The sequence below is a fragment of the Dermacentor andersoni genome, chromosome 1, assembly GCF_023375885.2.
Source record: "Dermacentor andersoni chromosome 1, qqDerAnde1_hic_scaffold, whole genome shotgun sequence".
Classification (NCBI taxonomy): domain Eukaryota; kingdom Metazoa; phylum Arthropoda; class Arachnida; order Ixodida; family Ixodidae; genus Dermacentor; species Dermacentor andersoni.
This window is the reverse complement of record NC_092814.1, coordinates 33,596,597-33,613,534: the sequence shown is the minus strand read 5'-3', so window position 1 is coordinate 33,613,534 and position 16,938 is coordinate 33,596,597. Positions and strand designations below refer to the sequence as shown.

The 16,938-nt window shown below is 45.1% G+C and overlaps 1 protein-coding gene across 1 annotated transcript in view; it reads left to right on the top strand.

Moving 5' to 3' along the window:
- The window catches only part of Tsf2 (transferrin 2), a 58,900-nt gene that overhangs the window by 18,262 nt on the left and 23,700 nt on the right, over positions 1-16,938 (top strand). Inside the window, exons 3-5 of the mRNA XM_050193252.3 lie at positions 3,665-3,919; positions 12,221-12,546; positions 15,828-16,158. Coding sequence (XP_050049209.1) covers positions 3,665-3,919; positions 12,221-12,546; positions 15,828-16,158 — 912 coding nt within the window. The remainder of the gene's footprint in view (positions 1-3,664; positions 3,920-12,220; positions 12,547-15,827; positions 16,159-16,938) is intronic.

Sequence of the window (16,938 nt, the reverse complement as noted above, 5' to 3'; positions counted from 1 at the left end):
GACTATGTCTTGGTAGGGTCAGGTCACATCTTGAGGCCTTTTCACATAATTCACGATAGCTGGATCTAGGACAGTTGGCATCCCTAGCCCAGCTGTCTAAAGGGGCCCTCATACACTTTTCTAAGTAATAATAAAATGGTTGCACTATTAAATGACGTCGCCTTACAAATCTCCTGCTGCAAAAATTTTTCTAATCCTTCAACTATAAACGATAACGGTGATGCAACCTCAAACAGCGACAGCCTCCGCGCGCGCTGGTAATCTGCGTTGCTCAGCTCGGACCTGCAGCACTAACTCTGGGCCGTCCAGCGAGCCGAAGAAGCCGCCAAGGGCCAACAACCCTTGGCCGAAACCTAGGCGGGGTCCAGGCCCACCCCACCAAATTGCAGGGCACTGAATAAAGTTATTTGAATGAATGAATGAACTATAAGCGGACCTAGAGGTGGTTATTGCACCAATGTGTGGTGTTCTCTCTCCTTTTGTCTGCACTAGTAGGCTGGAAGCTAAACAGGAGGGATGGCAAGGAGGCATGGCCCTGCCCAAAAGTTTGGCATTTTTATTTATTTATTTTTTCCTTTATGACGCTACTTTCGGTTCAGGCGTGCATGGTACTCTCCCAACGCAAGATGGGCACTCGGGCACCTGGAGCTACATCAGTTACAGAGACCAGTCAGAACACGCAGTTACGGAGTGTCTTGCTGGTGAGAGGGCTTGTCACAGCACCCCGTGGTGGCTGCAGTATCTACACTATGCAGCACGCTGAGGCGACCTCGCCATGCACAGCGAACGCAGCTATGCGCAACTGTCATGCGTAGACCAGAAGTGCAAAGATGAAGTACTTTATTGGTCTTTTTGAGATTGCAGACGGGTACCTTTTTCATTTATTTAACTAAAAATTAGCAATTATAGTATTATTGAGAATGTTCTCACAATCATGAAATCTACCGATGCCAGTTGGTTGGCTACTTGGTTGCTTGTGACGTAGCTGCTGACGACATAGTGAAGAAAGGAGCAAGTGATTTTTCACTGTTTTTGACACGAGATTATAAATTTCCTGCTGCATTCAGTGCAATAATATTTCGCTCACATGTTCACGGTAGCCTCGTCTTCAGATCAGAAACATTTTCCTAAATAGTTTAAGAAGTGTTTCAGGGCCCCTTTAAGGAAAATACAGAATGGGAAGGGGGGGGGGGTCTTTGAGGAAGCACAAGCAGGAAAAGTAGGCAAAATAAGGGTAACAGCACAAACTAGTAAAACGCCAAATCAGCCAACTCCATGCAAGACCATATGAATCCTAGTACATGTTTCTGCATGGGCGCCCATTGCTATGGTGGATCGTGCGTCACATTATGTCAGAGTGTTTTATTATTATTATCGTTATCATTATCATCATCATAATTATTGAGAGTGCACAGCTACATTTGGATTAAGCATCACGAGTTATATTCATATTATTTTCGGTTTTCCTAATTGTCAAAAGTCTCCTCTCTCGTTATATTCATGGTTGCATTAAACAGAATGTCCTTGATACATTCCTGTTCGTTAATTTTTCCCAGCTCTTAACTCTTACCCTACCATGGGGAAAGTGTTTTTTGTAGGTTACGTCAGATTTTTTTTCTGGAGAAACTACTGCACTCAATATTTTATGTAATACATAAACAAAAAGCAGAAAAAATTCGCTTTTCAGGCATAAAAGTTTTATTAATGAGATGCATGTCATAAAAAAGATATAAATTGCCAGAATCAAAATTGTGGTATAAAACTGAACAAAGTTTGTAAAGACAGCCTTGTATCTACTAAGAAAAATATATAGCAAGAATTATGCGCTATAAAAAATGTATTGCCCTCTAATAGGCACTATTTCCGGAAAAAAATCCAATTTTTCCATTGAACAAGTACTCTACTACAAGAATTTAACTGCAAGCACTACAGTTGGGTGTGCCGGTCTGCGGCCACCGGTGTTCCGGGCTGTTTTGCATCATCGTCGCTCTCAGAGTCAAAGTCTGACGAAAAGGCAGCATCCTCAGACTCTCTGCTGCTCGATCAATCGATAAAATCAGCCGCAGGCACAGTGGAAGCACGAGATCTGCAATCTTTCCAAGCGTGCACGCCGCTCCCGGAGGCAACCATTTTTGCTTTCCACTTTAGCGGTCGCAAAACTTAGGAGCGCGTTCAAAAATTACTGCCTGGGGTGAAAAAAATCAAAATGCTTATAAAACAAAAATATAATTCTCTTCCTTCATGTCCAATGGCGCAGTGTGTCCATGAGTGACGCAGAAGGTCTCGAAAGCGGCATTTCAAACCATCGTTAGCGGGTGGCCATTTTTGCTTTCTATTTTGACGATCGCAAAACTTTGTAGAGCTTTCAAAAATCACCGTCTGGCGGGGAAGAAATCTAACTGCTTAGAAAACAAAAGTACAGTTCTCCTCTTTCACATCCAATAGCACAGTGTATCCATGAGTGGTGCAGAAGCTCTCAAAACAGTGTTTCAAACCATCGTTAGCGGGCTAATGATGCCCAATTTGTGCATTAGGAAAAGAGTTAATTTCTGTAACACCAATCCCATTTAGTTTTTATGGGGACATGCATATTAGCTTCTCGTCTCCAACTTTTTTTTTCCTGGCTGTTACGTCCAAAAGCTGCAACAGCACACCACTGACGCAGCATTGCCCATCAGCGACTCCTACGTTGACTACCACATCGTCACTGCTGAAAACTGTCACTTTTGCAGAACCTGCCATTTTGCTCGGGAGGATAGCCATTGGCATGTTTAAATTGATGCCAGTTGTCGGTCTCAACATGGCTCACAAAGTCTGAAGTCAAGGCGAGGTGGACAAAGGCACAAGGGGTTACCCCACATCCACGTTCGTGGACACTGGAGAGACTTAGCTTGTCCGGTATTCGGGTAAACGCTGACAGATGGGGCGTGGAGGCATTGGGGCAGAGGCGTAAACGTGAGCGGCCAGCATGGTGCAGCCACCTGGTGGCACAGAGCTCAAAGAGACAAAACAGCTAATATTGCATTAACCAAGTGTATTCTATTTCACTGCTGGTGTAAATTTTTGGCACTGGCGTAATCGTGTTTCTGCCAAAAATTTACACCTGCAGCAAAGTAAAATACACTTGGTTCTCTGTGCCACCAGGTGGCTGCACCATGCAGGCCACTCCCGTTTACCTGAATACCGGACAAGCTAAACCTCTCTACTGTCTAGTGATGCACAAAATCTTGCTTGGTTCTTGTGTCGTTGCAACTAGTACTATGTAGATGCTGTGTTACATTGTACCACCTTTGGGATCGGCCCAGGTCAAATTGTAACGTTTGTTTCTTGGAGCACAAAAAAAAAGTCTGTTGTCATGCCACGCCACCACTTTCATACTGTTGTCGTTGCCATCATAATCTTGCTGCTGTTGTCACATGCACAGTGCTCACCTTAAGCAAACGTGTTTGTCTTTCTAAATAATAATGCTTTGCAGAATCCCAAACGATGCTGGATAGCCAGCTACTTGCAAATGCCTAACATGGCATCACTTCCCACAGTGTGTAGTATCTGCATAATTTTTTTTTATTTTTTTGGACTTACAAACTTTCTGGAAAATGTAACGTCGGCTCTCATTTTGTCTGCTTTGCATACTTCTTACACATTTTGACTCTTTACTTTTCAGAAAGAGACGCTGGCTACTATTCGGTGGCTATCATTCACGCCCGGTCCGAGTTTCGCTCACTGAATGATCTGAGGAACAAGTCTGTCTGCTTTACCAGTGTGGGTGACATGGCCGGCTGGGTGGTTCCCATGGCGACACTGATCCACGAGAACGTCCTTGAAGTAACTGACTGCAACAACCTTGTCAAAAGTGCTGCTTCATTCTTTGGCCCAAGCTGTGCACCAAACTCTCTGATTGATAAGCACAACCCAACAGGTTTGCCCAAACTTGATTTTTGTGCATGCCAAGAGATTCTGAACCTGTGGGGTCAGTCTCATGTATCCACAGTGTATGTTGTGTCCACTGTCTTGTTCTGCCCTATATGTGAAGAAGACATGATAAGCAAAGAGGCTGTTACAAAACATAGTATTTAGTTATTGAGTAGGTTCATGGCTGTATTAGTGGTTGCACAACCAAGTTACAACATTGTTTTTTATTTATTTAAAGGTGTTGTGTGGATAAATGCAGTTCGTGTCCAATTTGTTGATTAACAGTCAACTGCTCATTTAAATATATGTGATCAGTGAGCTCACTCTGCACTTTTTTCTTGACGAATAATCCAGTAAGTGACCATGCAAGTACAAGAAAAATGATCAGATGTTTGTAAAGCAAGTTTAATAATAGTTACCACATTTTTCCGCGCTTAACCCACCACTGCATATAGTACCTACCGCACCCCCAATTACAACAGCCCAAGAAAAGAAGAAAAAAGTGCGTATAACCCTTGTAAATAACTGCTACAATAATGCTTAAATCGTTACAAAAACAGTCTCCATTCACGGATGCACAACTCGTCTACATCGTATCTTTGTCCAGCTTCTGTGTTCCCTCCTCTGGATAGCTGGAATCACACGATGGATGTGATCGCGGATGATCAGTCACATGATGTGAGTCGGGTGGGGCTCTCCAGGAGATAACAAAACTTTGAATCACGCACTCTTAAAAAAGTTTGCACCCATTGGGGCTTGCTTATCTTGTCCCACAACAATAATTGTCATCTATCTTGCCCGCATTTCCTTTAATGCTGTGCGCACAGTACTTCCGGCTCACACACGGCATGCACATTATCAGTGTGACATTTCGTTCTTGACAGGAAAGTAGCGAGTGCAGAGTTTTCAAGAAAGAAAATGCAAGCAATGCAAATGATGATTATTGTTGTGGGACAAGATAAGGCCCAAAGGGTGCAAACATTTGTTTTAAGGGTGCGGAAAACCTTTCCTTGATGTGTGGCTTCACAGCAGCACATGCCATGCTGCTGTGAGGCCACACCTGAAGGTGAAATTCGCATATAACCTGTGCCCCAACTTTACTGGTGAATTTTCTGTGTTTTTGGTGCAGGTTATACATGCAAAAGATGCAGTACTGTCATGTGCGTTCTAAAGAGACTTGTTTGGGGCTTTTGACATGATATGAACAATCGAGCATTTGTTTTTACTCATTGCAGCAGGCACTTGACTAGTTCTTTAGTTCATTCATTATTGCTCGGGAAGCAATAGTTGTCAGGGTTCATGCAGAAGCTTCTTTTTTCTTGTATATTGCGTTCGATCAGCTTTTTTGCGCAAGCAAGCTGGTCTAGTGCATCTTCAACTGGCACTGGACTCCAAGTGCTTTGTTCAGTTCCTCTACAGTACTGTACAGTTGTGTGGAGTGTTGCACAATATTGTACTGTGATAATTAAAAACAATTTAGAAGGATGGTGTTCATAATGTAAGAGATTAGAATGCCAGTCAAGCTTCGGTCGAAGGTCAGTCTAAAATCAACTGGCGTGCTCTTGTGTGAGTGAAAACACCACACGACGAAAAGGATTGTTCTTATTATTTATGCATATGCTGTACAAATGCTCATTGATAAAAGCAGCCCGCCATGGGAAAAATTAGTTGCACTTGATATTAGTGGAACACAATTATCAAAATAACATGCACTCCTGTGCACCTACTGTATTTTGAGACATCATTAAAACAGCCTAGAAATCAGATTTAAAAAATTGGACAGCCTAATAGAAGCTTCCGTGTCTTCACTGCTGCTTTCATTTAAAATTTATGTTGGTGAGTTGACCAATGTGCAAATTTTGCACCATTTTGTTGGAAGTGCTAGGAGCAGTGGAGGTTAGTTTCGACAAAACCTCCAAAGTTTTATTTTTTCAGACTACCCAATCTGCCCATAATGGTAGAATTTCACCAATAGTTAAAAGTTCAGTCATCATTTCGTACGATGCATGGTGTTGCTACTAGTAGAAGAATTCCATTCTTTAACAATGTGTAGAAAAACTCAAATTGATCGATTTCTGTAGGCCCAGTAAGAAAGAGTTAAAGGGACCAACAACCCATTTTTATGCACCAGTTTCTTTTTCCTTTCTTTTTTTTTTTAATGCAACGGAAAGCTTATCGGTCAGCTTGTCCAATCGTACAGTACTATCGCAGAAAACACAGTTAAAAATTTTTTTTATCAGAAGTTTTGATCTGCAGTTGCGGTCGTGATCATGAAGTTATATGCTGAAAACATACTGGAAACAGTGATAGGTTAGCGTGATAGCGATTGTACGCCAGCATTGGTGGGACGTGTTGCTCTAGCTGTAAGAAAATAATATAGTTGAACCTCGATATGGACGAACTCTATGAAATTGGCACTTTACCTCGTTATAATGAAATTTTGTTATATTAAAATTTGAACTGTTATGCAAATAAGTACAGTTGCCACTGAACTTTTCTTACACGGAAGGGGCCATAAGATTTTCTGAAATTGAAAAGAATAAAACAATGTCATTGAGAAAAACATTAATTTTGTTCTTGAGAGTCGGCCACAAAAGATACGGTTTTGTGCTGTGTCGACGATATCTTCACATCGGTCGTACGAAGCCGAGCCTGTGAAGCTTTCACGTCCTGTCTACCTTCGCGACTGTAGTGTTGCCCACAGTGGGATCGTGCTATCATTAAAGGGTCCCTGAAACGGTTCGGACAAACTTTGTAGACCTGTAGGGTACAGCTTAAGTAGAACATTCGCACCACAATTTAAGTGAAGCGTTACATATTAATGGAGCTACAAGCGATTACAAGTTACCCTCCTCCCTAGCCATGCTTTTCCTCCTTAAAGGGACACTAAAGGTTACCAGAAAGTCAAGTTAAAGTGATAAAGCAATGCTCTAGAACGTCTAAGGTGTCAATATAATCGCGAACAGAGCTTTAGTAACCGAGAAATTGAGGTAAATGCAAGACACAATTTGAGACCCCCCAGCGACATTCCGGTACAAGCCCGATGACGAAAGCACTCCTCATCATAATTTATGTCACTAGTACTCAACTACTCGTATTAAAAAGATAATTTCATTAGATTATAAGACGGAAGAAAATGCTACTTGTATACTTCTATTTGATTTTAAAAAAAAATAACATTTTGACGTTACCCTTTAGTAGTATGGGGGATCGAAAGGTTTCGTTTTCGCTCGACTCTGCGCGCTCGACTTTGCGCCACGTTCGCTTTGGAGTTTCAGTTGTTTCTTTATCGCGTCGTGCTGCAGTTGTCCTGCTGGCTCGCGAAACTTGCATTTGGAACAAGCAGCGAGAATGCCACGTCCATGTGATGTCGTGGGATGCGCGAACGCTCCGCGGAACTTGGCCAAGGGCAGTTGCCGCGGCGAATCCAACGTTACTTATCACTGTGTGCGAACGAGTGAACCTCTCCGTTCGAAGTGGTTAAGTGCCGTACCTCTGCCACAGCGCACTGGCAAAGCGCCGAAAAATCACGTAGTCGCTCGCTGCACTTTCATCCAGAGGATTACGAGTTCAACGCCGACTTACTGAAGTCGCGTGAAGTGCCTTTCAGAGCAGGCCGTCATCGTAGTAGTACACAAAGACGCTGGCAGCGCGAGCCCTCAACAGCAGGCCACGTTCATCAGTGCTTAAATCGCTTAACTCGAGCCCAGCATCACGAGCTAATGTGTCGTTGTCAGGGCCATCCATTGCAACCAGCGTCGAAGTTGGGGTCATAAAATAAAGAACCAGCTTATCGTCGTGCGCTTTCCTTCCCGCTAGCCACCATAATTCCGCTTTCGCGCTGCTGTCAGCTTTGTCTTGGCTCTGTTTCTGGCTGCGCGTTTGCGTTTTGTGCAGGAAAGCCGTAGCGCCGTCTGCGGGAGCCGTTTTACTCACCGAAGGCGCAATGTCACTATGAGACCATGACGTCAATACTCCTCGATCGGAGGGCGGGTGATTTGAACTGCGCTAGAGGTACGCGGACGCTTCAGAACGCATTTTCTCTTAAAATAAGTCTCTTCTTCGCACGAAACAAGCGTTTCGAGGTTTCTGGGATGGTATTTCAACAGTCCACGTTGACTTAATATTAACCTTTAGTGTCCCTTTAACTCGTTCACCGAGTGATCGGGGCTAAGCTCCGCCTTCACTGGTTCTGCGTCACGATGCGACGTCACATCGTCCACTTCCGGTTGTTTCGAAGCCCGCCCCTGCCCGCGCGAAACCTCTCCGCTAACCGCTTGGTCGTCGACCCCAAGCGAGAGCTATCGAAGCAGCGTGCGTTGCGAGCATTCTGTCGTAGCGCCGAATGTGTCTCGTATTCCGGTAATCACACACTAGCTGAAGTGTCAACGGAACGGTGGAGGCATAAACTCAATCTGATGAAGGAACCTTAGCGTAGATGTACGTGAGCTGCCTGACCGGTCTCCATGGTCCTGCCACCCATTGGCGCAGAGCTTAACCAGCCAAAGAAAGAGCTAATATTGCTCTAACCAAGTGTAAAGCATTTTAAACATTTACAAAAACAAAGTGTTAACGATTGCACTTCTGCGAAAAATTTACACCAGCAGCAAAAAGAATACGTTTTGTTACTGCTACTGCGTGTGGTTGAGCTCTAAGCCACAAGGTGGCTGCACTGTGCAGACCATTCACATTTGCGCTTATCCCCTGAAACGACACGCAAGAGGACACAGCCTTGCGCTTGCGTTTACCCTAATACCAGACTCGCGAAACGCTATTGCGTTAGTAATCTTCCGATGTAAAGTGACGGCCGCAATCGCGCAAATCCTGGCGCCAATCGGATAGCGGCAGTTCGATGCGCTGCAGCCAGGTCACTTGTCTACTGGCTTGCAGAGGGACACAATGTCGCAGCTTGACCTATTGCCAGTCGCTACGTTTGCAGTCCACAACGCAACAAAGTTGAATCATAGCGCTCGTGAAAAGACAGATCGACACTGACGGCGGAGCTCTCGTCAAAGACGGAGCACGTTGTAACACAAGCAGATGACACTTGCTGCGTGCCAGAAGTGCTTAAGTGTACTGAAAAATTGTTCTTGTGCATTCTCTTTATGTTACTTTCTTTTTATACAAACAAATTAACTAACATTCCAGCTATTAGGAACATCATTTGTTTACCATAATGTTGGAAAAATTATCGATCACACGCCCTGGTCAGCCAGTCGGATAGCTCGCCCCACTGACGTCATATGGGTGATTTCGGTCATATGGGTAGGGGCGGCTTAAAATTCCGCCGAGCACTGTGCTGCGATCGGCAGCGATGTGCATTTTTAAAACCTTATAATAAATTACACGCTCTACGCGGAGCACTTAGATGTGTCAATTAATGATCAGAAGGACCTGCTCTAACGACTCAGTACGTTTGTAGAAAATCGTCAAAATCGTTTCAGGGTCCCTTTAAGAGTGCAGGCAGAGAGGGGTGAACTCTGTGGCTGCCTCTCGCTGCAACGCATCTCCCAAATTTGAGATTATGCAATCTCCAGCACAAAATGTGCTGGAAGACAGCACACATGAATCCACAGTCATCTCGTCTCACCCTAGGTTTGCACTGGCTTCAAACAGACGATATGCAAAACCTGCAATTGCACTTCTCCACATACCTTACTTGATACAGCCAAGATGGCATACTTTGGGCTAGAATCGGTGATTTAAGTATCAACATGCGGGTCAGTGACATCATTCCTGCCACTGTTCTTTCCCCACACCGTCAAATGTTTCAAAACGCGTGTCCCGTCTTTAACAGCGCTACTAGCAGGAATGGGGCCATCTTGGTTTGGGAAAGTTAGCTTTCTGTGAAAGCTTGCTGACAGACTTTTCCATATTGTATGTTACCTCTAGGACAGGGTGTGTGGGCCACATATGTGCTCAGCCATGCCCAGCTACGGCCGGGCTAGAAAAGGAGATGCACACCTTCATGCCCCCCCCCTCCCCCCCCTTCTAGCATGTGGTTGATCTCGTTATCGCAAACTCAACAGCAATAACGACAAGCAACACAACAGACAGGCTCTGTTGCACTGTTGTGTCTTGCTATATGACAACTATATGCATGGATGCGACATCACGAAAAAGAGTATGACAAACTTTCATTGTTGTCTACATCAATACACTCGTACGCCCGTAAAGAAATCTCAAACTTGCCATGAGGCCAAATGTCTTAATCAAATGCCATCGTCATCAGTAAAAATGTATTCCATGCTGCCAGTGGTAAATGCTCTAGTGCCATCTGATAGCTAGAAATCAAAACACTTTTGTGACTTCGTGGCCTCCAAGATAGAGCTTGCGCACACGAAATTGGATACTCTGTACTCGGTGTGAAATGAGACGAAGCGAAGGCTTATTTTACCAGGTATTTAGTGTCTTGCGAATATTCGAATTTCCTCATAGTAGTTTTGAATATTGTGCTATTTGATATTCACTTCTAAAAAAAATTCAGTACTCAACTTTTTGAAGTGTAATGATCGGTTTCCTATATTCAGCTTCGCAGCAATACAGTGATGTTTTGGGATGAAGCATATCTGCCGTGCATTGAAGCATACTAAAAGTGGAAAGGGGAAGTGTAACGAGGCCTAGTGTGTGTTTCTAATTACACAGGTGCACTTGCTGTCACCAGTCACAGAATGAACATAGAGATGTCTCATAAGTGTAACTTAGACATCTAATCAGAATAAAAGCATTGGTACGCCACTATCTTCTGTTTACACTTCCTCTAATCATTGCAATAGTCCACATTTTTGTGCCTTGTTTTACTTTTGTGTTCTTCTCACTAACTTCTTACATGCACAAAAATCGTTAACGACGCATGATGCTTTGCTATTCATTAACCTCTTGTATCTTTGACATTTAGTTCACGAGTTCTACTGCAATAAATTTTTGTCTTATTCTTCCGCAGAACAAGTAATTAATTCCAATATGATGTAGTTCCTATGCATATGAGTGTGCAACCACTTCTCTGCGCAACAGCTATTTAATATTTAATTCGAAAATAGTCGTCCCTAATCGCCATTTGCTTTGAATTCGCTCCGAACTCAAAATCCACTATTTGCACATGCCCACATTTATTTCTTGCTGTCTTGAAGGAGACCAAGTAGCAAGAGGGAATTTGGATCGTAGCGGATGCACTGGTTGCAGTCATGTTATGCAATCGCACAGTAACAAGCAGGCTGCTGCACAGACTTCAAGGTGACAAGCGAAATTTCTGCAAGCAGCAGGAAATGCTGCGTCCACGTGATATCTTGGGATGCTGTCAGCTGTGTTATTCGATTTCTGGCTGTACTGTCACGTTTTGCACAAAAAACTGTAGCGCTGGCTGTCGAGTGCCACTTCACTCATTGATGACAGTAAAGGGTGGTGATGGACCTATGTAACTTCACACCTTCTCGCTCATGGCGGGCGATTTGAATTGTGCTAGAGGAATGCGGGCCCTTCAGACACGATTTCCTCTTAAACTAACTGGTTTCTCGGCACGAAACATGTGCTGCGGGGTTTCTGGAATGGTATTTTAAATCCACTTTGACTTAATATTTGCCTTTAGTCTCCCTTTAAAGGCTAATCACACTGCATGGCGATATAGCACTTTTATATAATCACAGATAAGACGTCTTCTGTTTTGTTTTTTCCAGTTTGCATTTCATTCATATCTGATTTTACACTTGTAACAGTAGTATATGGGTCATAGTAGAAGGCACAAGAAATGAGTTATGTGTTCAATCACACCATTTTTGAGTGCAGGTTACTGGTTTTCTGCTGTAATTACTGTGTAACGTTGCACCTCCTTGCCCGTGGCAGGCAATTTGAAATGTGCTAGAGGAATCCAGTCCCTTAAATGTGATTTTCTCTAAAACTAATGGGTTTCTTGGCATGAAACATGTGCTGTGGGGTTTCTTGAATGGTATTTTAACAGTCCACATTGATGTAATATTTGCCTTTAATGTCCCTTTAATGGCTAACCACGCTGCATGGTGATACAGCACTTTTATGTGATCACAGATACGACATCTTCTGTTTTGTTTTTTCCTGTTTGCATTTTATTCAGGGTCCAATATTACAGTAGTATATGGGTCATAGTAGAAGGCACAAAAATTAAATAGTGTGTTCGATCACACCATTTTTGAGCACTAGTTACTGGTTTTATGCTGTAATTCTTGTTTCCAGGATGGTGTCTTGAGTGACACTGTTTGTTTGAGACATATTGAGACTGTTTGTTTGAGACATATCTTGTAGAAGGATTACATACTGTGATTTCTTGGGTGTGCAGGTGACAACCCACCGAAGATGTGCGAGTTGTGCATGGGGCACCCAGGCGAGCGATGTTCGGGTAATGACCCATTTTCTGGCTACCAAGGTGCACTGCACTGCCTCATGGAAAAAGGGGAAGTAGCCTTTGTGAAGCACACTACACTGGATGAAATGTTCCTGGGCCAGCCACCTCCAGATCGATTCCGACTTCTTTGTCCAAGTGGCGAGACAGCCCTGCCGGACCAATACCGCACCTGTAACTGGGGCAGGGTACCACCAAACGTGGTAGTCACAACTTCAGACACACTGCCTCAAGTTCGTGTGCAGTACCAAGAGTTCCTTAAGGTGGGATTGCAACGTCTTCCGTATAATAATTTCTTCATATATTGTCACTAGTATAACTTATGAAGTCAATGTTATGGTAAATTATGTTGCATATTCCTATTTATTTTTCACCATTGCCTCATTATCAGTGAAAGAAGGTCATCCAGCTCTGGGCTTGTTAGTGAGAGTCCTGTGACCAGTTTGAAAATTTATTTTCCACCTCACAACAGTGGCATATGATGGACAACCATCACCATAGACAGCCTTCATTTCATCATGAATTCACTGGTCACTATAACCCTTAAAATGTAGAAATTTATTAACTCTGCAAGCCCTACTCTTTTCCATCTTCCGGGATACTAACATCACCTACACCAGAAAAAAAAAAAAAGTAAAAAAAGAAACGCATTAGCACGGTCCTTGCACTATTGTGCACATAGACTTAAATGATTATAGTAGTACTGGCAAAAATTCATTTGCATAGCTCCAATACTTAAGCATAATGATCAAAACATTTTGATGTCCCCTCGTATTCACATATTGACAGATAGACGAACTTTTATTTAGTAGTAGTAGTAGTATAAGACTTTTATTCAGCCAAAAATTACAGGCCGAGCATATCGACCGCCTGGGTGGCCAGTCGATGCTGTTCTTCTTCACCTTCAGCGCCAAGCCAGTCGAGCCAGGTGGTGATGGAAAGCGAAGGCGGAGGATAGGAACTTGATTGCTGAGCAGCCGGACAGTAGAATAGGCAATGGGATAGGTCTGCATAAGTAGAGGGGCAGTTGGGACAGGAGGCGTCGGAGCGATAGCGATAGAGAAAGAGGCGGGAAGGCATAACCAGTGCATTCATTTGGATGTGCCGCAGAAGGCGAGCCTCCGGCACAGTGAGTGATGGATGAGGGGGAGGGTAGAGGCGCTTGTCGAGACGGAGCTGGAGGTAAACTTTCTTGATAGTGCGGCGCAGGCAGAGTCCCCCAGAATCCTCCGAGGGCCCCGACCAGGGGATCAACGGTGTCCGGTTAAAAACGTCACGGGCGAGCTGATGGGCCAGCTCATTGCCGTCAATCCCCGAATGTCCAGGGACCCAGCGGAGGAAAACGGTGGAAGGTTGCAGTGCGGAGACCGCTCGTTCAACCTCTTGTTGGAGTGAATGGGGTAGGGTGCGGTTCTGTATGTGGCGAATGACGGCATGGGAGTCTGTGTATATCGTGTACTCTGGGAGCGAGGGCAGGGAGGGAAATGATTGTAGGGCATGTACAATGGCAAGGACCTCGAGGGAGAGTGCATCCGGAGGGTGTAGGTACGGCCCACTCGTGTGAGTTTCAGGTGCTGGGAGGTGGGGATGGTAGATAGCGTAGCCGCAGAAACCTCGAGGAGCTATGAAAGAGGCATCCGTGTAGGCTACTCCCTGGGTAGTAAAGAGGGGGGAATGATGCTGCGCGGCCGCGTGACGACGGCCGGCATGCAGGACAGGGGACATATTGGACGGGAGGGGGAGAATGCGAAGATTGGGCGCCGGAGTGGATTTTGGAGAGGTAAAGGAGGAAACGGGAATGGGAGAGATACCCGCCTGGGCCAGTAACCACTGACCCTGACGGGTAAGAGAAAGCCGGGCAAGCTGGGAGTCACGGTGGAGAGAGAGAAGAGAACGAAGAGGCCTGTGGCAAAGAGCTTAGCAGTGGAGGTGGTGATAGGGAGGTTGAGAGCTGCCTTGTAGAGGCCCACAAGGGCAGTCTCGAGAGTGTTAAGCTGAGTGTGGGTGAAGGAAACGTAAGGCACAAAGTACAGGAACTTGTTGAGGGCGAGCGCATGGGCAACTCGGCACGCATGAGCCTCGTGGAGGCCCGAGCGCCGAGTGACCACGCGCCGCAGGAGGTGAGTTACCGAGTGACAAGTCCTCACAGCGTGGTGTAGGGCTTGCACATTCTTGGCTGCATGCAACGGGAAGCCAAGAACTTTGCATTGGGGGACAATAGGAATGGGAGAGCCGGAAAGGTGGAGGGAGATTAGGGCGTTGCGGGAGCGCTGGTATGAGGAGTAGTTAAGAAGGAGAAGCTCGGATTTCTCCGGAGCAGGTGACAAGCCAGCAGTGGAGAGAAAGGAGTTGATGAGATCGAGGCCACGTTGCAGGGTGTCCTGTACGTGACCGGGAGAACCAGACGAACACCAGAGGGTGATGTCGTCGGCATAAAAGATGTGGTGGAGGTCAGGAATCTGGGCTAGCTGGGAGGCGAGAGGGGTCATAACTAGATTAAAAAGGGTAGGAGAGAGAACAGCACCTTGAGGAGTGCCATGGGTGAGCGGGTGGAGATCGGACAGATGTGTGTCCACTCCGAAACGAGCCACTCGGTTAGAGAGAAAGGAGCGGAGATAAGAGTACATGCGGTTTCCGCAGTCCAGGGAGGAGAGTTGAGACAGGATATGGTCGTGGCACACACCGTCGAAGGCCTTGCGGACATCAACAGTCACAAGAGCGTGGATCTGGCTGGGATTGGGTGAGAGAAAGGTGTGCTGGAGGATCAGGAACATGTCCTGTGCACAGACGCGCCGTCGAAAGCCGATAAGAGAAGGGGGGAAGAACTCTCTCGCTTCAATAAAATCAGAGAGGCGAGTCAAAGCCATTCGCTCAAGGGTCTTGCCAACACACGACGTCAAGGAGATAGGGCGAAGGTTAGAAAGGGAGGGAGGTTTGCCCGGCTTCGTAATCATAGAAATAAGGGAGGATGTCCAAGTGCTCGGCAAGCAGCCGCTGTCCCAGGCATTGTTGAAAGTCTGAAGGAGGAATTCCTTGGAGTGGTCGGGGAGGTTGCGGAGTGTAGTGTATGTGATGGCGTCCTCACCGGGAGCCGAGCGAGAAGCATTAGCAGCCAGGGCAGCTTCGAGCTCCCGGAGAGTGAAAGGGCGGTCGAGGTCTGGGTTAGGATCGCCAGAGTAGGAGATACAAAGAAGTGAGCTTGTCAAAAACATCGGAGGGAGTCCCCTGAGTGAGGGCTTTTGCTAGAGTGGGCGCAAGGGCAGGCTTCATACCTAAGAAAGATTTAAAAAGGGACCACGGGGATCGCGAGTGTAATGCAGAATCGAGGCCGTCACAAAGCGCACTCCAACGAGAATGCTCGAGGGACGCGCCGTGGCTCTACTATGTTGTCGTCCAGTGCTTCTAATTTTTTATTTCTGTTCAATAACATGTTATGGTAGTGTTAACAACTGAGTAGACATGTCATTGCCTGTCCTGCCACAGCCTCTATTAGAGGCTAGCAGTATATATAAATAAACAAATAAGTAAATGTTTTCCATCACAGCTCGCAGTGCAAACCTTTGGCAAGCCTCCAATGGGGCAGCTGCCATGGTTCTACCAGAGTCATTCAGACAGTGGCGGCTACAATATAAGCCCTACACCTGACTGGAGTCGAGTTTTCAACCAGAGCTGGGCAACTGGGCAGCAGACGCCTTCCTGGAATGGCCCGCTTACAACTGATCGCCCATTCTTTGTCAACATGACAGAGATGTCCAAGTTCTACCTATTTGCAAGTGGGAGCCGCTATGGCAATGCTACCAATCTACTGCTGCAAGACTTGACAACAGAGCTGGTGCCACTCAATGGATATGAACAGACCTTCACTGGTTACCTTGGTAAGGAGAGGAGCTTGGGCTGAGAGCGGATAAGGGGTCCCTTGCTTGCTGCAAACCAGTTGTCATTCAAGGTTCTTTTCTAGGCATAGGTGACGGGAAGAACTCTAAGATACTTTATTCAGTGGCACAGAAAGCAGCAGTTTGAAATCAATCTGAGGCCTTTTGTGGTGGCCAGGCATTCTGCCACCACAAAGCACTAGGTTGTAGTTTCAGTTCCCAGCTGTGGCAGCAACATTCAGATGGGTGTGGAAATTAAGAATGATTGTGTACTGTGCTTTGGGCTCAGGTTAAAGAACCCCAGAAGGGCCAAAGTTAATCTAAAGCACTCTACTATGGATCCTCTCATAGCCTCACAGTATTTTAACACTTGTGCTTTGGAATTTTGGTGTAAGGTCTGTATTTTATGGTGCATCTGGTTGGATTCTCTAATACCTGTGTTTAGCTTAAACAAAACTTGTCTTTGTAATTGAGCCAAAGCATAGGTGATTCTTTGTGTTGTGTAATGTAAGTGGTGTGTAAATGAATCAGCGGCAAATAATAGGGAAGCATTCCTTTTGATATCCACTGCATCTCAATGTCTTTATTAATTACTCTCTCCTTCTCTTCTTTCTTTTCTTTCCCCTTTTTCTTTCTTTATTTTCCAATCTTCTTTTTTTTGACAAAACAGACTATATCTATTTATCTATGGAAAATATTTTTTTGTCACTTTAAGGTCACTCTAAAAAAATTGTGGTACATTTTTTTCAAAATAGGTCAGTCTGCAAATTTTAAATCTGTTGT